Raw genomic sequence first — 20065 nt, 5'->3', positions numbered from 1 at the left:
TTCGTATGTGTAAAACTATAATATCAGTTAGTAGAGGTCTTCTCTCACGGTGACTTTGCTCTGGAGTGGCCGCTGGCTATGGACTGGTGGTTAGAAAGAGGCCGACCCCGGACTACAGTAACCCATGAAACCGAGCTCCAGAAGTGCTCATAGCAAGTATCAAGCGCGCACTGACTAAAGAGGTTCGATCGGTTTGATTCATCAGAGTCGCCCGTTGATGCTGGTGTCTCAATTCTGTGATTTACGCTTAGCCGTCTCAACCCTGGCAATTCTAGAGAATGCTGATAGAGTAATGGGCAAAGCAACCAAGCAGTCCAATGGGCCCGGTTAAGCTGTTGATGCGATGCATCATAGAGGTATGCTAACCGCCCGGCTCCCACTTTCCCCGGCCTAAGCTCCTACGGAGAGCACAACTCATTAGTAACTGAACCCCTACATAGGTACTTCTCGTTTCTGCTCTAAAGCGTCGATGGGGAATCAATGAAGATCAGTATCCTTACCGAGATTCAAAGCCTATTTGGATGCTGCTATAGATTAGAGCCTTGTGGGCTGCCTATTCTGGTCTGAAAGTCGCTTAATTACCTCTACAACACCAGTGAGCTCAATTGTGGTAGGCCATCCATGGTACAACTTGCAGAGACGACAAAACACCAAGGTTGGTACTATTAACTGAGTCCATCCCGCGTTAGTGCAAGTGGAATGGAAGCGCGGGGTCGCATATCGTTCCACTTGAAGGCAGGGCTACTCAGGGGAATGAGGAATCGACCAATGGCCTGGCATTCAGCATGGTCCAGTGTTGTCACGGCGGCAGCGTCAGCCATTTTGGCTCCAGCACTGTCGCTTGTGTTGCATCGTCAGCACCAGCTGCCCTTATTGAATTTAAATCCCGCAACTTCATACAAGATGGCTTCTAGACTTATTTTCGACCCCATCGTTATGCTACGCGCCGCACCGCTGGTTAGTGCGACATGTACGCTGCTATACGCGTCAGATCAGGACTTCTTCCTCGGGATTTTGAACCGCCCGGAAAATCGAACGCACAGTCGGCCGCTGCTCCCATCGTACTTCAACACCTTCTTCCATCGCGGGGTCCTCTTCGTGGTCGGTTCTCTAGCTGTAACAACGTGGTCCTCGATCGCCAACCTCTACGTGTGCCGCCCTGCCCTGGTCGCTAAGCACTCGCTCTGGTGGTACGCTGCGACCGCCGCATTCTCGGTTGGCCACCTGCTCTTCGTGCCCGTTATTGCTCCGTCCGTCAAGGCTATCTTGGATGCGGAGAAGGAACGTACCGACGCAAACGCTTCACTGGATAAGTGGCTCTCGATCAACCGGATTCGCATGCTGACGGTCGACTTTGCTGCCTGGGCTACTTGTGTCGTCGCTGTAACAAGAACGTTGGAGGCTTGACCGGTATCCGTTGGGCGAAGAGCGTAAGTGGCGGGACTTGGATAGATAAATATATATGTAACTTAGATGTGTTTCCTTCGTTTTCGCACCTGGCGGGTCTGGAAGCAATTGCCGTTCTGTGATATTTCGGGCGAAGAGCGAAGACTTTGAGAAGTATCTGAACGAGGAAATGGCAAAGCTGATAGACCATACTACCCGGGGGCCCCGATTTGGAAAGAAAATCCAGATCCGAGGTTGTTAAGAAGGCTGATGGCGTGCAAGGAGTAGTCGATGCGTTTCCTTCGGTCAACCCTTGACTGGCTTGGCGAACAGTGGCTAACCAAGGCGTCCATTGTACATTGTTCCCCTCCACAGATTTCTTCTCGCACGTCTTACCATGAATGCATTAAACAGCCAGGCAACACAGCGCGGCGTAGAATGGAAGCTTCAATCATTCGGTTCGGGAACCGACGCTTCAGAAACCATAGATCTCGCATACAAGGACACGATGGTAAGGATGAGAAGCAGGAGGAGCCCATTAAGGTTTTGACACTCAAGGCACTGGCGTGGGTCAGTTTTACAACTCGGCCCCTTACACAGATTGAGCTTCGGCACACACTATCAGCTGTTAGGGTATGCCTCTTCAAACTGGGCCCACCACTTGTCCAGAGCAGGGCCGTCTGACATCGAGGGACTTCTCATACTCCTGGAGTCTCCTAGAAATCTATCCTTATCATTCCAGGTCCGCCTCATCAACTCCCGCACGCACTTCGCGGGGCCCATCGCGGCTGCCCACGTAGTGAGCTATCATGGGAGCCCTGAATTAGCCTGTGCGTTCCACCGCAAGCGCCAGTTAAGGTGAGATAAAGCCGACGGCTATGGGAAGACGGCTTCGCACTGGGCCGTAGCAAGACGCGACGGCAACGCGCTGTACATGGTTGAGAGGCTACTGGATCTGGGATTCAACATCAACTACGCTGACGTCGGGGGCCGCATGCCGCTCCACTCAGCGGCTAAGTTCGGTGATGTTTGTGTGGTCAAGCATCTGCTCAAAGAAGGGGCGAGAGCTGGAAGCACCGATAAGGCATGCAACACGCCATCAATAGAGGCGTTCTGGGGCGGGCACGAGAATGTGGTGAAAGAGCTGCTCGACCGAGGAGCCAAGATAAATGTCAGAGGCAGGCTGGGGACCCCTTTGGTGGCCGCCATCATGGTTGAGTCGGAGAATTGTGTTGACTTACTGGTACTCTGTCGAGATGAAGGAACTTTGGCCGCAGTGGGAGGCGGAGAGCAAGCATCAGGCCCTGTAATTGGATTGACTTTTTGCGGGCCGTGAGTATGGGCGGTGTCTGAGTTTTGGGGAGCGGGTAAGTTTACTCATCTTGCAAGCAAGTCGTCTTGGCGCCTGAGCGCTGCCATGCGCCCAGAGGTAAGGACCTCTTTGTGCGATTATCACGCTCTTCTCCCCGTTATTGAGCTTAACAGGTACTATACAGCACAATGTACCTTATCTTCTCTCAATCAGAAGCTACTATTTTGCCCCTTCATGGCCTCCTGTAGCGCGACACCTCAGATTCTTAGACCCAAATATGCTTGACCAAAAGCCTGCTGCTTTGAAGGGGGAAAGGGGGTTATTGACCGACTACGTGGTGAACTGCTGACTGGCAGTCCCCACCGAGACGAGCGAATGTGCCGAGACACCGGAGGATAGGGCGTGGACTGGCCGGCAGCGTTGCTTTGCAGGTTTTAAAATCAGGAGATTGGTTTTGTTCTTTTTTCTGCCCGCGTGATTACCCTCGGACTCGATTTGACTGAGTCATCAGGCAATTGTCTCCCGGCCTCACCTGAGTTACCTTGCCTACACTAAGCAACTCGGGAGGCCCGCAGCCGCGGTGGCTTTTGGCTGTTGGCATGGCATGAGCTGCCCCGCACAAAGGATTTGCCATTCTGGCCCCCCCGAACCCCCTTCACAGCCTATCACAGGCGGGGTAATTCTCTGTCCGGCCCAGGCACCTGGTCAGGGCTGCTTTCGCTTTCCATTGGACCGATTCTGTTCCGGAATTGGCCGAGTCCCACCATGACCGGTTGCAGACCGCATGGCAGCCTTCTCTTCGACGTCAGGATGCTGTTACGGGAAGAAGCGGCTGTCAGTCCATTTCTGCTCTCTCAAAATCCTGCATCGATGCCACCCACCCGCCTGTGATTTTTGACTTCGCAGGACGCTAGTCGTCATACTTTTATGGCCCTCGGTTTTTGGGTCGACATTTTCCCTCACCATCCTAACCGCGGCTGTTGCACGAGGCGAGCGGTCAGACGAGGCGAACGAACGCACCTTGATGGGCAGTATATTGCGCGACTCGGGACGACGGCAAACTTTGACGCCGGGCAGCGACATTTTGCCGCCTGAGGTATAAAGCTTTACTGCTGGGCAAACGGCGATCATTATCACAAGCCAGACACCATCGAGCGAGAACGGAGAACGGTCACTCATTCTCAGGAGGTGGCGTTGAGGCCCACAAGGGAGACTTCCTTTCCCGGGTTCTGAACCTTTCAACCGGGCCACGGCCCCAGCACCCTGAACCGTCCCCACGAGCCGGCGTTCCCGATAGACCCAAACTTGCATCTACTGCCGCAGGCGGCACCTCTTGGACCATCGGCCTTCGCGAGTCCGGCAACAACATTACCATCCGCTTCGAACCGCAACCAGCTATCAACTCAAACCAATCCAATGACCTCCAACATGTCGTCGCAACGCCCCTTCTTCCTCTCCACCTTTTTCGCCGCCTTCCGACAGAACGCGCCCGCCTCGCTATCAAGCGCAAGCGCCTCGACCCAGCAACCCAACAAACACGCGACGCAAACATCCTCGTCTAGCGCATCCGCCTCGTCCACAGCTCCCCGGTCGATATCAACATCTGCGGCTACGGCTGCGGCCGCGGTGGCCACATCGCAAGCGACGTCACCGCCTCCGTCAACATCGCGGTCGGGCATGATCAGCCAGCTGCCGTTGCACTCTCCGAGGCATCACCATCGCCATCACCACCACCACCACCATCATAGCGCCGGCATCCCGATACCGCAGCAAGGGAGCCATAATCGGGGCCGGAGGCGGGGCAGTGATAGCAGTAGCGAAGGGTTCAGGGACGCGCTGGGGGCAGAAAAGCTGTACATTGGTGGGCGGACGGCCACGGGGGAGGAAAAGTTCTTCAAGTTGGGTGTGGTACGACGGGTGAGAAGCGGGGATAGATTGAGCTTGGACCAGTTGAGTTTGTGATGGCGACTTGGGATGATGCATGGCTAATTGCCTCTAATGACGATAACGAATTGGGATCAAGAATGATGGGAGTGCTTGAACACGGCGTTTTACGGAAACGGTGTTAGAGGACGGATGGGTACTGGGACCATATACATAACATATACTCACAACATACTGGCTTTGATAAGGTTGGGGTACTGGGGGAAAAAGGGACTGAACTGGCATTAACATTACTCGTAGATATCGACCAAGGCAACGCAACATTTGTTTGTCTATCAAATATATTGACCGCTAGCTAAAATACCACAGAATGCCTTGACCGGGATTTGCTTCACAGTCTTAAAATTTCCAGATTTTGTCACCCATCTATCATCCATCATCTTCTCATCTTACCTACCACATAAACCGCTGCACCCTCCCACCATCCAACACCTCCCCGTCTCCCCCCCGCCAGTAGTATCCCCTCCATAAAAACATGTACATCGTCCCTAGATTGACCCCTATAAACCAGATTGTCTCGAGGACAAGGCGCAAGTCGAGCTTCCGCGCCAGCTTGTGGAGCCAACCCGTTGGTGCTTTGTTGTCATTGCCGCCACCATGACGACCACTCGCGAACGGGAAGGAACCGGGCATTTCCCAAGCGGGGACCAACAAGCGGTAAAAGACCCAGGGGAGGATGAAGTACCGCGGCTCGACGAGGGGCGCAGTAACGAGGGAGAGGGCGGTGGCGAGGAAGAGAAGGATGACTGTGCTTGTTGACGGAGGGGTCCCGCTATTGTTGTTATTGCTGCTGCTGCTGGAGATGGGTGGGGATTTTGGGGCGTGGACTGTGTCCGGCTTGGCCGTGGATGTGTTGCTGCTGTCGGTGGTGGGGCTGCCACCGGCGAGTGTGTCCCACGCGAGCCAGCGGCAAAGGGTGTATGCTACCACCAGAGAGAAGCGGCGGGCCGGCGAATGGAGGATGGTGTAACGGAAGACGTAGAACATGTAGTGCCTGTTGTCGGCGAGGGTGAAGGGGTGGATGATAGTGTTGTATTTTATTATGGCGAGCGAGAGGAGGAAGGCGAGGAGGGTGTAACCACCATTAATGAGGGTGGAGGATCGTGGTGAACCGACTGTTGGCGTTGTGGAGCGGAAGTAACGGAAGGGTAGTGAGATGAGCGAGATAATGGAGGGGATGAAGAGCGGAGCGGAGAAGAAGGCGAAGAGGGGCCAGATATAGAGCATTTGTGCGAGGTGGATAGTAGCGATGTGGTTGGTTTTGTCTCCTGAGAAAGACTAAGTAACTGTGCAAATGATCGAGTAGTTGATGGAGGCTTACCCAGGACGACACCGCCATTCCAGGCCACGAAACCAGCGAACAGCCCAAGAACGGTGATGTGAGGCCATATCTGCTTCATGACCCGGACGGGGTTGCGGGCGGCAGTGATACCCAAAGTTACCGTGCAAAAGATCCAATCTAACAGTTTAGGAGATACTTCTATCACGGAGTCTGAGAGAGCTTACCTTCCGGTCCTGAATTGTTCAACGGCGGGTCATGAACCTTGCTCACGCTGTCCTGGGCAGCGGGTTTAACAGAACGCAACACATGCACGGCTTCCAGGCCGCCCATGTACACAACGACCCAAAAGACGTTAGTTTGACGCACTAGCAGCGCCAAAACACCCATAACAACTGTAAACACATCGTTCGTGAAGCTCGGCCGCTGAGGGCCCAGGCGGACCAGATGGTTCCGGTAAGTCACAAGGACCGCCAAGGTCGATACCACGTCGGTGTAGTACAAGGCTGAGAAGAAGAAAATCACCGGGAACAGAACGATGTTGAGTCCCGTGTGGTACGAGTAGAAGGAGGCGCTCTGAGGAAGCGGCTTGCCCTCCCGCTCAGCACTTCGCGTCTCGATCAGCTGCCGGCATTGTATCGTCAGCGGTGCGATCAGGAGTGTAGCAAACACGTTGGTCGACCGCAGGGCATAAGGCGTGCATTCTTTAGACGCCCAGTATTTATGGATTGCCACCGAGAAGAGATAGCTGTTGCAACCGGTGTCAATGAGTGAGCGCATTCGGGGGCAGGGAATATGCTCACAGGCCAGGAGGGGTGGTGATCTTGTCGTCCCAGTCCCCGAAGCGCCCTGCGCAGTACGTCTGCGCCTGGGGAATGTGAAACACCTCATCCTGGCTCGGTTGTTAGTGCACGATATTTTATTGTATGGAAATGGGTTAAGCAATCACGAGATAGGGCTCAGGGACGCATCGGTCCACGAGCGTGTGCCAGGATCCCGCCGCTAGGGCAACGAATATGAGGCTGGCAATCTTGACGAGTGCGGTCTGCCACGGTGAAAATCCTTTAATTGTGGACGGCACTGCCTCTGGGCCTGAAAATGGATGGAGATAACGGCTGAGTAGGTAGGCGATGACAGGACCTCTGAGCAGCTTCACCGTATCGAGCACAATATGGGTAACCTCCATTGCAACCAAGGACGGATGAAAGTTCTAAACAATGAGTGGACGTCATAACCAGTCTACACCTGAAGTATCATTGAGGGGACCATTGCCGGGTGGAATTGATGGACGTGTTTGTTTTCGGGTTGGAGTTGTTCTTGCTCTGTTTCCATTTCAGGTGCCTCCCTGAGGGGCGCCCGCAGGGTCCGTGCGCCAGTACATTGCCAGGCCAAATTGCCCCAGAGCACGCCTCATCGGAAGAGCCGCTGCGCAAGATATTAGGGCTGCCAAGCTGACGAAAACGAAGGAATCCTAGTTTATGCGGGAATGTCTATTAAAACGCTGACAGTTCTTTTTACACAGGGTCCACATACACACGTGGCAGCGCAAATGGTTTCCCGGACCCCCGATCCCAAGCGCCAACCACTACCCTTTTTCCATTCGACGATCCGCAGTTTAGAACGGCTATGGCAGATTTTAGCAGGTACCACGCTTGCCTGGATTCGGGTATACTCACGTTGTCCGAGGCCGGGATCTCGTGCACGAAATAGTTGCCGACAAACGGAATCTTCTGTATGTAAGTTAGCACAAGGGTGCTGGGCATGCACCAGTCGCGGATTTGGCGTACCTGAAGAATATCCCTCTGTAGCCTGGGAATGCCTGAGCCGAAGAAGATGACGGTGAACAGGGCAACGCCGCCGTAGAGGCCGGCCTTGACACCACTGGGAAACTGTTAGCTGTGCTCAAGAGCCCCGAATTTTATAGTATGCCAATGCTAGAGAAAGCCATTGTCCTGTCCTTGGCGAGCAAGCTTCGATTCTAAGCCGAGCTTAACCGGCTCCTCTGACGCACATTCCACGCCCTTCCCAGAACCTGTGCCGTGCAATAGATAGTAGTGTAGAGTGTCGACTTACGTCCGCATAGCAGTCTGCGTGGTAATACCGGCGACGTGGGACTGGTAGAAGTACCTGCATCCAATGTCAGCGGTCTGCCCATCCATTGCTTCTGCCTTTTTGCCCCAAGATTGCAGCGCTGCCCCTCCTATCTCGGTCGTTCTCAAATTCGTACGAGGGCAATGGGCGCTTACTTCGGGCCGTAGGGGCTCTTGTACGTGGGGTGGGTGGAAGCACCCTGGCGAGCGAACTGGCGTGACATTGTTAGCTGGATTCGTTGCGTGGCCTCGCAGGCCAGGAGAGGCTGGAAATGCTCAGTGGCGCCGGCTGAGAGTGAATTGAGACGTACTGGAGAAGGCATTATGGCTACCGCGGCGGAAAAGAGCGAGGGTGCGCTTCAATGGCTGCGAAACAATCTGGAACGGGCGACAGCAAGATGTTGCGTTTCGCGCGAGTTTCTTGCCGGACAAAGCCGGAAAATGTTTCGGCCTGAGGCAGATACGGCTGACCATCCAGCTCCTTTCGGCCTAAGGCGACAATCACATGCGGGTACCAGTCTCTTGCAGGCGACCCACCTTTCCAAACTTTATCGTTCCCGTGGGGACGCTGTGCTGGTACTGTACGTACTGTACATTATCACAGCCACTTCTTCAGCATCTTAGTTTTGCGCCGTCGCGGGGCATCTAATCCTAAGCGCTTTATAAAAGCTTTGTTGGGGTCTTCTTATTTCATTCCACCTCACTCTTCGCCTCTGTCAGGATTTACCGGACAATCCATTCCATCGCGTCCTCTCCGCTGCTTGTCTCGTTTTCTCTGCGCCTCTTACACCGAGCGCTTCTCGAGTCCACCCACCACCCGATAACCTGGTCGTGCGATTGTATCAGCCAAGGAGCGCCGCATCCAATATGGACAAGGACCTCGATGGCCGCTTTGCGCGGCTTGAGAGCGCCCTGGCCAACATGGTCGACTCCCTCACCAAGAACAACCCCTCCGAGAAGCTCGCCGAGGAGCTAGTAGCAGCCGAAGCCGAACTCTTCGCAGGCCTCAAACTGCTCGAGGAACACCAAAACAACTACGCCCGCATCCAGCAATTGCGGCAGGAGACGTCACTCCTTGATACTCAAATAAAGGACACGCTCCGGTCCCTCTGGAACATGCGCAAGGAGCTGAAAGCCGTCCCCGTCACCGTCTATCCGTCGAGCAAATCGAAACACCCATTCACCACCGAAGAGCTCCTCAACTACGCCCGGCGAATAAGCCGTAACACACTCCCCCCGCCAGGGGTAACCAACGGCGTCGAACCGAGCGAGCCAACCCCGGCCCCACTCGCGTCGCAACCACCGCAGCCGCAATCGCAAGCAGACCCCGACGAATCGTTCCGCCAGACCCAGAGCGGCGCGCCAACCCCCAACGCGTCCTTCAACTTCAGCTTCAACGGCGGCGTCGGCACGCCGAACCCCATGACCAGCGCGCCGACGCCGACGGCGGACCAGCCGTTGCAGCAACAGCCTCCGCCGCCCTCACACCCCTCGCAGCCGTCACAGCCGTCGCAGCCGTCACAGTCCTCGACCACCACGACGACGACGACGACGCAGACGCTCCTGCCCGCGCACCTGCAGCCCGCCGTCAACCCGCTGCACAACGCCACCTTCTACCCGTGGCCGACCGAGGACAAGATCCGCCGCGGCGCCCTGGCCGCCATCCAGCGCCTGGCCGAGAGCGGCGTCGACCCGCGCGGCCACGACCCGGAGGCCGAGGCGCGGCGGCGCCGGGCCGAGGAGGCGGCCCGCAAGGAGGCCGAGGAGCGCGAGCGCGAGGAGGCGGAGCGGCGCGCGCGGGAGGAGCACGCCCGCGAGCGCGAGAGGGAGCGGCAGAGGCTGGCCGAGATGGCTGCCGGCGGTGCTGCCGGCGATGCCGCGGGTCCTGGTGCGGGTGTGGGTGCGGGTGCGGGTGCGCCCGGAGCTCCCGGTCTGGAGAGGAGAGAGAGCGTGCAGGTTGGGGCTGCGGCTGCTGGGGCGGGGAGGGCGCCGAAGCAGTTTACGTTTCTCGGCGGGGATGATGACGATGACGATGATGAGGATGAGGATTAGAAGTCGCCACAGTCGAAACGTGCGGGAGGACGGGCGTACGGCGGTGCTAAAGGGTTGGTAGACGCGGATCGCCAGGCAGCGGAGAGTTACGAGCTAGCGTCAACTGCGGCCGCCGGGATGGCGCACACAGGCCAAGGTCCTAAGATACGGGACCTCACGAGGACTGAAGGCCTACTGGAAAACGGCCGGGCGGTTTTGAGGTGGGTTCTCCATTGGCTGACGCAATGGAGTATATTGCCCCTTGGAAATGCCTGAGATTCAGAAGCATTGGCTTGGTTACATTCAATGACTACAAGGAAGCGGTCCGATGCAGCGTCTTTGTGCATTGATGTGCACAGTGAAAGGTATCGAGTCAGCAAAGCACAAACAGATAAATGAAACCTCCCCTCGGCCTGCAGAAGTGACAGGTCTTGACCGTATCGCTTAACCAATAACGCAATGCTGCTAGAAAATGCGGCTCTAATCTGGTCAACATGGTTCACCGAAGCGGTAAACATTAGCGATTTCGATCATACAGAGCTTCCCGCGATCATCACGCCCTTCTTTCCATATTCATACATATAATTCATCGATATGGACCCAATCCAACTGTGTCTACCGCCCTAGTATTTTTTTGATCCCAAACCGCCTTTTCCCGTTTAACCCCGCCTAATCAATCTTGATGGTCGAGTAGATCTTGCGGACAAACAGGAAGCTGGCAAAGAAGCCAATCGACCCTGTACTTAGTGTTAGGGTGGTTGCTGGACTCACTCAAATTTTTCGCGGGGAGAGGGGTGGGGTGGAGGGAAGGAATAAAATAAAAATAAAGGAAATAAATGAATAAAAAGAAGAGGGAACAGAAAACATACCTGTCAAGATAAAGAACAAGAACGAGACCAACAAGCTGTACCCGATATACAGCACGCTGCCGGTAAATCCGCTCAGCGAGAGCTTACTGATCCAGTAGATGAGGGCGTTGAGGAAGATGTAGCCGGCGCTCGTGCCCGCGGCCAAAAAGGAGCGCCACTGCCAGTTGTAGTTCTCGGCGCACAGCAAGAAGTACACCATGAGCACCGTGACGGCGGCGCACGTCAGGATCATGAGGCCGTAGCACAGGAACAGGAAGCCAAACATGTAGTAGATCTTGCTGAACCAGATGGAGCTCATGATGAAGTAGAGCTCGACGAAGATGGCGCCGAACGGCAGCAGACCGACTAGCAGCATGCTAGGGATCGGCCTCAGGTACGTGGTTACCGGGGGAATCTGGCGCGGGATCTGGTTGGTCCGGACGGGGGCTTCGAGGGCGGGAGCGCGGAAACCGAGCCAGGACCCGGCAACGGACAGGGGCACGCTGATGACGAACCAGATCAGGATGATGATCAGCATCGTGGTGAAGGGGACGGCGCCCGACGACTGCTCGGCCCAGAGGAAGAGGTCAAGCAGGAAGAAGGTGCCGAAGACAATGCCCGGGACGAGGACGGGTGTCAGCAGGATATTGAGCTTCCACTTATCGCCCTGGAGAGACTTGTAGATGCGCGCAGAGGTGTAGCCGCCTACGAAGCCGAGGATGGTGTACAGAAGGATCATTATGGTGCCCAGGGAGCCTCGATTAGAGGGGGAGAGGAAGCCGAGAAGTGCAAAGGCGATAGTGAAGCCCGTCATGACGAAGAGCTGCGCGCCGTTACCGAGGAATACGGAGAGGAGGAGGGGGTGCGACGGGGTCCGGAAGACGTCGCCGTGGACGAGCTTCCAGCCCGAATCCTCCTGCACGCCATCTTCCAAGGCTGACGTGCCCGAGAGGTCCTCGAGGTTGAGCTGGTCGAGGCGGTTGTACCGCGCAATATCCTTCTTCAGGGCGCGGACCAGGATCGACATGACGGTCATGACCAGGAAGATGACAATGATGGCCGAGTTGATGAGAGAGAACCAGTGGATCTTGGGGTCGAAGACGTGGAGGTATTTATCCCACCGCGTGGCCCATGCCGTTTCAGACTCAATCCAGTAGACGCTGTACGTGAACTGAACCCTGGTGTCTCCCTCCTCGTCCAGAATCACTGGGTCCGGTGCGGTGTTGCAAGTGTCGGGCCCAACGGTGCCTGTGTATTTCCTCGATTCGGGCTGCACGATAACGCCCACCACGCGGTATTGGTCCTTGTCGTCGGCAACCTGATGGTACTCGATGATGATGTCGTAGTGGTTGTTGAACTGGACCTTGTCGCTATCCTCGAATTCCTGGCCGAGGAGGAATCCCGGGTTGTAGAATTCGGTATCGGTCAGCTGGTCGACAATCTTTTGCCCCGCGGGGAGCCCGTCGACCAGCCAGTTGAGGCTGACGCCGGACCTGATCTGTTGGTTGACGAACATGGCTGCGCCCTTCTGATATGTGACTTCGCACAATGTCTTACACGTCTCGTTGTGTGCCATCTTCAGTTCAAAAGGGGACGTCTTTATCCTGTCACCGAACAAGATGCTTCCCAAACTCGCGCCGACATCCTGGGGTCCGCCCTCGGGCCGGCAGAACTGGAAAAGGGGGTGGTAGTAGTCGTAGGAGACAACCGAGTGTAGTAGCAGGTCTGAGCCGGCGACTGGTCGGATCACGTTAACGTAGAGCGGTACCAGCTCGTCTTGCTTGTATGACGTCGGCGCGACGCCGGGAAGGTAGAAAGCGGATGCCAGTTGCGGCGCCGCCAGAGAGGCGACCAGCGCCCATGACGGCGCGTGTTTGAGTTGCATGGTGCGAGGCTATGGAAGCGAGCGTTGTCTGATCGCAGGGATCAGTTCAATCTTTGCTGGAGGCGAAGACGGCAAGGTCGCGCGGGCGGAGCGGTTGTACCGAGCACGGAGAATGGCGCCGGGGTTTTCGGCGTTGTTCGTACCTGAATCAGGGGGAGCGATGCGGGTGGGAACAGGTACTTTTTCGCTTCGACCCGCCCCGAAGGATCCGCGTTATTACAGAGGATATCTCATGCAGAAATTGAGCCGAGTGTGTCGCAGGACATCAATTCCAGGGAAGTTGCCCGAAGCGGGAGGATGGTGCTTCGTTGTGCAGTTTTTGTGTTGGATGCGCAAAACGATGCGAGTTGTCGTCGTCAAAGCTCCAACAAGAACACCTTGGCAAGACAAAGCTGCACTGGTGGCTTGTGCACCGGGACGCGTCGGGTCTGACGAGTTGTAGGGCTGCGAATCGGAGAATCCTCGGCAGCAGGAAATCCAAGATTGGACCCTGGCGAGCCTGGTTAAGCTGCTCCAGTTCTTTGGCTTGGCCACCCTTGCCGGGTGTCACAAAAAAGTTTCTGGCGGGGCAGGCTTTTTAAAGAATTTCCTGCAGCGGCCAAACAGCAACAATCGCATCCAAAATTGTTACAGACGAACAATTGCGGCTTGCAGATTGCGCCAACCATGGCAGCCCCAGCTACCCTGCCAGCTTTGCTAGATTCACTGACCAAGTCCCTCTCTTCAACCCTTGAAGCTGCCCCCAAGCTCCAAACCATTGAGCTCCCCAAAGATGGCATTTCGCTTCTCGACGTCAAGAACGAGCTCCTGCTCTCTTACCTGCAGAACCTAGTCTTCCTCATCCTTCTGAAGCTGCGCCAGGCGAAGACCGGGCTATCGGGCGATCGGGAAGAAAAGCAAGACCTGGACGAACTTGTCGTGGCGAAGCTTGTCGAATTGAGGTTGTACCTCGAGAAGGGCGCACGGCCTCTAGAAGACAAGCTTCGGTTCCAGATCGATAAAGTCCTCCGCGCCGCTGACGATGCCGACCGCAACGCCAGGGCAGCCGGAGAGGCGGCGAAATCAAATGGGCGCGCATCAGGGCGCGGGTCAGATTCGGAATCCGTTTCTGGTAGTGAGGATGCGGGATCGGACGACGGAGACGGGCAAGATGGCATCGTGGATGGGCGCAAAATTTCAGATCTGCAACACCGGCCTAATCTCTCTGGATTTCACCGTCCGGCAGGCGCCACCGCTGCCGGCAAGGAACAGGACAAGTCAGGGGTTTATCGGCCGCCACGGATTGCCCCAGTGGTGATGCCGACTACCGAGAGGCGAGAGAAGGGCGACCGGAGACCGCTCAAGTCAGCGACGCTCGACGAGTTCATTGCCGACGAGATGTCGACGGCGCCACTTGCGGAGCCCAGCATTGGTACGACAATCGTGAACGGCGGCCGGAAGATCAAGACGGCCTCGGAACGCCGAAAGGAGGAAGAGAGACGAGAATACGAAGAGAGGAACTTCGTCCGTCTGCCCAAGGAGAGCAAGAAGGAACGTGCAAAGAGGGCCAAGCAAGAGGGCCGCAGTGGCCGCGTGAACTTTGGAGGCGAGGAATGGAGAGATCTTAGCGAAGGCGTCGACAGAATTACGCGGTTGACGCAGGGCAAGAGCTCCGGTGGCGGCACCAAGGCCCTGCTCGAGAAGAGCCGCAAGAGAGGCATCGATACTGTCGACGGACCGCGCGGGAATGGCATAAACATGGGCGAGAGATACCAGAAGCGGCTCAAAGTGCTCGAGGCCGGGCGGGGTACGAGAGGCAAGGGCCGATGAGATGGGGATCCCAACCAGATACGAAATTTATTGCAGTCTATACCCCGAAATGCTCGCAGCTGTGGCCTCACATGCAGTTCCCTTGTCCTTTCCGAAAACACCATTTTCCATCCCATGTTTCATACATAAGGGGCTTTGAGCCATAATAATATTCTCCGCAGTTGGATACAATCCCGGACTTTGATTAAAAGCTGAGACCGACATCCTGGCCGTTTGTCTCGCGCTCGCGCACCCCCAACCCATTACGGATCCTGTCCTCGGCGTCGACTACATGTGCCGGCAACATGAAGCCCAGCCCAAAAAAGACAAAGAACGCCCACTTCCATCGGAACGGGTTAAACGCGACGCAAAACGAGAACCACCAGAGCAGTTCGAGATAAGTAAAAAACTCAAACGGCCCTACCGGCGAGGCCGCCTTGAAGAGCCGCGTCATGTCGATCCACCGCTTCATCCAAAAGGGACTCGGCCGCGTGAGGGGGTCGACCAAAAACATGAGCAATATTCGGGTGTATATCCCAATGTGCCAGTTCCCCACCGTCCCGATGGCGTTCTTGTAGGTGCAGTTGATGCACGAAATGGAGGGGTGGCCCGGTGGGAACGTCTGCAGATACCAATTCGGCGGCTCGTACGGCTTCTCGAAGCACGACTTGGGGAGGAACGACAGCTCGGGCCGGGCAAACCCCGTCGCCATGACCACCACGTCCCCCTCGATCACGTCGGGCCGGCCCGGCCCGCCGGCAGCGACGCCTCGCGCGCGGCGGTTGATCTTGACGCCCGTCTCGGTAAACTGCTCAATGTCGCAGCGGATCCACTCGGCCCGCTTGGAGCGCAGCTTCTCCATGACGTCGGAGCTCACCATGGGCGTGTCGGTGAAGAGGCCCTTGTTGGCGGGCGCGAGGTCCTCCAGGTCGCGGTAGAACATCTTGCGGAGCAGCAGCTCGGGGATCCAGCTGAGCAGGGTCTCCTGCCCGAAGATGTTGAGCGCGAGCAGCACGTTCCAGATCGGGTTGCGCGGGATGATCCACTTGTCGCTGCGCGCGAGAATGTAGATCTTGCTCGCGCCCTCCTCGTGCGCAAACTCGAGGGCCTCGACGGCGCTGGCGCCGCCGCCGATGATGATCATGGTCTTGTCCCTTGCGGAGCACGCGCCCGTGAGACGGCTGGAGTGGTGGATCTCGCCTTGGTATTTGTCCATGCCCGGCATGCGGGGGATCTTGGGCTCGCCGCAGGTGCCGATGGCCGAGATGACGCCGTCAAAACGGCCCAGCGACGGGTCGTTGACGATCCACCGGCCGCTGTCGTCCTGGAAGACGCGGTCGACGTTGGTGTTGAAGCGGGTCCGCGTGTCGAGGCCGTAGCGGTGCCAGAGCTCGCGGACCTGGCTGAGGATCTGTTGGCGGTCCGGGTAGCCGCGCTCCCACTTTATCGAGGGGTGGAAGCGGAACATGATGGAGTGAATTTGCAAGCTTGAAGTGTTGTTGACTCTGCTCCATATGCCACCCAGCTGTTCCTCGCTGCCGGCTTCGAAGAGGACCACGTCAAAGCCATGTCCGATGCAGTGGGCCGCACTGGTAACGCCCGTTATCCCTGCGCCGATGACGGCGATCTTGGGACGACCGATGCGCGTGCTGGGGCCTGGAGGGTTTGGTGACAGGATCTTGTCGACGAGCCATTGGAAGAGCTGGAAGAGGAAGAGGATGGGATGGAGCAGCGGGTTGAAGAATCGCGAATAGGACGCCATTTTTTGGAGAGTCTGCCAATTTGACTTGACTTGGCTCAAGAATGTACGAAAGTTGCTCATTGCAAGCAATCATTGTGAAGATCAAAGTATTGATCGAGTCGATGGATGAGATCCGTCCCTTGCCGAGACGGCCATGACGTCATTCTTGCAACGCAAACGCCGGCATGTGAAAGCGCACCGGTACTGTACACGGAGTATTGTACAGGACTCGATACTCGGGTGCGAGTTGAATAAAATGCCCATACACGGTTCAGGGCCAAGCACAATTATAGCCCATTAGCGCATGTGCTATCTTTCGGATATTACATCCCGACCTCAGCAATACCTCTCCAGTCCGGCCCTTTCGTTAGTTATTCTCTCTGGCAATCCGCTATACCACATGAAGCATTGCCGCTTTGTCCTATCATTCATGACCACCATCAAGCCCTCGGATCCCAGTCACTATCCACCTCATCCATCAACCCTAAAGCCGTAATCACATCCGCCCCAAGGATTCTCTCCAGCCCAACCAGCTTGAAGCTCGCCTCCGCGCTCGTCCCATTTCCCCCAGGCAACTCGTTCGCATCGTCATGCGCCACAAACAACCCCCCGGGAAACACATCCCCTAGCGCGGTGCCCACAACCGTGATCCCGTCCGTGTTACTAACACGGTCGACGCTCCCATCCGCCGACCCGGCAATGGTAAACGTCATGACAAACTCGTGCGGCGCCCGCCGGCGGTAGACATTGTACGCGCTCACCCCCTGGTTCGAGACGATGATGTAGCCCTGGTCCTTGGTCTTGCCGTACACCAGCGTGACGCCCTCGACGTCGGCGCGCATGCGGCCGTCGCCGACCGTGCCCACCGCCACGCCCGACGGGGCCGGATTGGGATTGGAGTCGTGTCCCGGCTCCGCGTCATACCGCCACAGCGCGTGTGGCTCCTCACCGATAAACACCCACCCGTTCGCCTCGTCCGCCACGCACCCCTCCACCTGGCCCCCCGAGCCGGCGAACCACGACCGGACGAGCGTCGTCACGAGCGTGCCGTCGGCTGTCGAGGTCAGCTCGTACTGCAGGTACTGCGAGGATTTGTCGTTGACGAAGAGGTATTGTTTGTGCGTGGACGGGGATCGGTACACGCATGAGCCGTAGACGGTGAAGTCATCGGGCACTGGATGGCTGCCGCCTGGGATGGTGGTGAGGATGCCTGAAGGGGTGATCTCGAATAGGCTTTTTTGTTTTTGTTTGGCCTTGTTAGTATCTTGTATTTGGATATTTGGTTGTTCCGCCGGGGGGGTAGAGGGGAAAGATGGGGACATACCACAGCGTGTCGTCCTCGCGGCAGGCTGCATACGCGAGGTCAATCGTGCGCGAACCGGCCTGGAAGTTGTAGATGATGTCTACGTTGTTCGGCTCGCCAGCTGGGATTGTCTGCAGGAGCTTTCCGGAGAGGTCGAAGACGCCCAGGCCTGCTCCCTCCTCTGACTTGGTTGTGGTGATTATGCGCGACTGTGTGCGGTCTGTGGGAGAGATCCAGATGGCGGGATCATCACCATCGCCGCCGTTAGCGTCCGTCTCGGCGTTCGGTTCCACGAGGACGAAGGCACAATGCAGGCCGCCCCAGCCTATCTTGCACCGGCACGTATTGGGTCCGACACATCTGCCATTGCCGGAGCAGTTGTCCTCGCAGGTGAAGACGCTGCAGGTGCGACCTGCCCAACCTGCGAAACACGAGCATTCGACACTTCTCCCATTTTTGCTGCAGTAACCATTGTCCGAACAGGCGCTGCAGATAGGTGACGGCTTGTTGCATCCAACCCTAGGGTCGTACGCGGTATAAGGCTCTAGACCTAGCGCTTGGATGGCGCCATCAAGGGAGCTAACGCCAAATCCTGCTACGTCTTCAGCCTCGATAGCATAAGTGAGCGCACCGCTCGGGTAAGTGGGGGTTGAGCCCTGATAAAGGCCGAGCCCCTGGATTTCGATGTCCTCGTGGCCGGCCAGATTCAGATTACCGAGCAGGCTGAAGGGAGGCCCATAAACGGCCACAGTGTCCTCCATCGCCACGAAGAGATAGTCGACGCCAGTGGTGTTAGAGACGTAGATTGCCACACCTGTAACGTCGTCCTCGGCCTCGCCAATCTTGCTTAGCGCAGGCGGCGTCGTGGACTCTGCCAGGTCAAACACGTAGACGGCCTTGTCATCGTCTGCTGAAAGAAACATCTTGGCGAGTGAGGGCGAGGTGGCGCAGCCAGATGGCTCGACAGGGAGGGGGAAGGTTTGAACCTATTTTGCGTCAGCTTGTCCTACCACCCATAGTCGGACTATCATCCCCCATAATCACCTCTACGATCCCAACGCCGTCACGCCCCCTGCGGACGAGGAACATTTTGGCCTGCTTCTTGCCTAACAGATACAGGTAGTCGACTCCACTGGTGCTCTTCCACGAACACAGCGCCGACCAGTCTCCAAGAGCCACCACCCGTGCCGACCTAATTTCACTGAAACCCGGGACCTCCCAGACGCGGATTATGGAGTCCGGCTGGCCAATGCTGACGATGAGATCCTTTTCTCCTGTCTTGCTGCCGTAAACGGGCGTCACAAGCTTGGTCCTGCGGCCTGGCGTCTCGGCGTGCACCTGACTGAGGGGCGTAGCCGAGTCCAGCTGCCAGGCGAGCCAGCCACCGGTGGCGCTGCCGTCATTACCGAGCACGAGGGGCTGCGTCGTGGAGTAGTAGACGGACGTCCAATCCGACTCGATTTCGGAGGTCAGTGCCGAGACGCGTAGTTCAACCCCAACGCCCTCCGCGACCCCGGGGAGGGTCGAGAGGCTGGCCGCGAGGAGGGCCGCGGTAGCAAACCGGTAGAAGCCCATGGCCGCAACAGAGGTGCTATGATTTAGCTTTCGCCTGCTCTGCGACGTGGACCTGAATCATGGAGGAGACACCACTGGGAGTCGAGGCTATTTTATCGTTGCCGCGCGTGTTGGAGGACACGGCGCAGGGCGTAGAACTATGTAATTAACATTACCAATGTCCGAGAAAGTAAGTGCTATGCGGCATCTTTCCCTCGCGGTTCACCGACGCGCCCCCATGCCGAGGCATCATGGCGCGAGTAGTTAAAGCGTTGGAGAAACCGCGTGCGCCCAATCCGCCGTTCGATTGGTTGGCCCGGGTGCAACTGTGCATGTGTTAGCAGATGCTTGCCGTTAGGGAGGATCCGCGAATGCAACTACCTTATGCAATCATCATTCATCAAGGGGAAGCGCATCGGGCGTGGAAGCGGCAGCCCCTACGACGCAGGCACAACTGGCGCCTTCCCTCGTGAGCGTGGTCTAAATAGTTGTCTGATTTCCGGGGGAAGACAGCGCCAAGAAGCCGCGATGCGTGTCATCAATCCCTCGCTTCCGCACACCACCCTACGGATATTACGAGCCTCCCGTGTGGGGCGCCCTGATGCAAGGTATCTGCCAGTTGCTTGGACAGCCATGGAATGGCAGCCCAAAGAGCACGTATCACGTAACTCACCCAAATCTCATACTAGATGGAGGACTGTGAACATCCCTGCCTGGGTGTGCGCCGCGGAGGGGAAGGTCCCTTTTGAGAGATGTCGAAAAACGCGATCTACAGGCAGACATTTTGTATTCCCCGCCCAACGTTGCAGGACAAGCAGAAAGAGGACAGCATGAATAGGCTGCCGAGTAGTAAAGCCTACGGTAGGTAGTCTGTGCAATGTCAACCACCGTCTCCTGGCCCTCC

General features: G+C 56.9%; 8 protein-coding genes across 8 annotated transcripts; 4 read left to right on the top strand and 4 right to left on the bottom strand.

Annotated features, from left to right (window-relative positions):
• Positions 1–903: 903 nt before the first annotated feature.
• On the top strand, positions 904–1407 carry MFIFM68171_06775 (uncharacterized protein; the record flags this gene model as incomplete). The annotated part of the gene is made up of 1 exon (XM_071062195.1): positions 904–1407. The coding sequence occupies one exon, from the start codon at positions 904–906 to the stop codon at positions 1405–1407; it is 504 nt and encodes a 167-aa protein (XP_070918296.1).
• Positions 1408–4126: 2719 nt separating this feature from the next.
• Positions 4127–4660, top strand: MFIFM68171_06774 (uncharacterized protein; the record flags this gene model as incomplete). Its single annotated transcript, XM_071062194.1, has 1 exon — positions 4127–4660. One exon carries the CDS (start codon positions 4127–4129, stop codon positions 4658–4660), a length of 534 nt encoding a protein of 177 aa, XP_070918295.1.
• A 375-nt stretch (positions 4661–5035) lies between these two features.
• Positions 5036–8235, bottom strand: ALG10 (glucosyltransferase; the record flags this gene model as incomplete). Its single annotated transcript, XM_071062193.1, has 9 exons — positions 5036–5910; positions 5964–6101; positions 6149–6669; positions 6725–6813; positions 6871–6966; positions 7598–7651; positions 7709–7802; positions 7995–8048; positions 8168–8235. 9 exons carry the CDS (start codon positions 8233–8235, stop codon positions 5036–5038), a joined length of 1989 nt encoding a protein of 662 aa, XP_070918294.1.
• Positions 8236–8878: 643 nt separating this feature from the next.
• On the top strand, positions 8879–10063 carry MFIFM68171_06772 (uncharacterized protein; the record flags this gene model as incomplete). The annotated part of the gene is made up of 1 exon (XM_071062192.1): positions 8879–10063. One exon carries the CDS (start codon positions 8879–8881, stop codon positions 10061–10063), a length of 1185 nt encoding a protein of 394 aa, XP_070918293.1.
• A 648-nt stretch (positions 10064–10711) lies between these two features.
• TMN2 (Transmembrane 9 super member 2) lies at positions 10712–12775 on the bottom strand (the record flags this gene model as incomplete). The annotated part of the gene is made up of 2 exons (XM_071062191.1): positions 10712–10779; positions 10912–12775. The coding sequence occupies 2 exons, from the start codon at positions 12773–12775 to the stop codon at positions 10712–10714; spliced, it is 1932 nt and encodes a 643-aa protein (XP_070918292.1).
• A 666-nt stretch (positions 12776–13441) lies between these two features.
• Positions 13442–14584, top strand: MFIFM68171_06770 (U3 small nucleolar ribonucleoprotein LCP5; the record flags this gene model as incomplete). The annotated part of the gene is made up of 1 exon (XM_071062190.1): positions 13442–14584. The coding sequence occupies one exon, from the start codon at positions 13442–13444 to the stop codon at positions 14582–14584; it is 1143 nt and encodes a 380-aa protein (XP_070918291.1).
• A 184-nt stretch (positions 14585–14768) lies between these two features.
• Positions 14769–16325, bottom strand: MFIFM68171_06769 (Flavin-binding monooxygenase-like family protein; the record flags this gene model as incomplete). The annotated part of the gene is made up of 1 exon (XM_071062189.1): positions 14769–16325. One exon carries the CDS (start codon positions 16323–16325, stop codon positions 14769–14771), a length of 1557 nt encoding a protein of 518 aa, XP_070918290.1.
• Positions 16326–16744: 419 nt separating this feature from the next.
• On the bottom strand, positions 16745–19182 carry MFIFM68171_06768 (3-phytase; the record flags this gene model as incomplete). Its single annotated transcript, XM_071062188.1, has 3 exons — positions 16745–17537; positions 17629–18593; positions 18652–19182. 3 exons carry the CDS (start codon positions 19180–19182, stop codon positions 16745–16747), a joined length of 2289 nt encoding a protein of 762 aa, XP_070918289.1.
• Between the last annotated feature and the right edge of the window lie 883 nt (positions 19183–20065).

This window comes from Madurella fahalii (genome assembly GCF_045866475.1).
Source record: "Madurella fahalii IFM 68171 DNA, scaffold_3, whole genome shotgun sequence".
NCBI classification, from domain to species: Eukaryota; Fungi; Ascomycota; class Sordariomycetes; order Sordariales; genus Madurella; species Madurella fahalii.
This window is presented reverse-complemented; position numbering and strand designations above follow the sequence as displayed.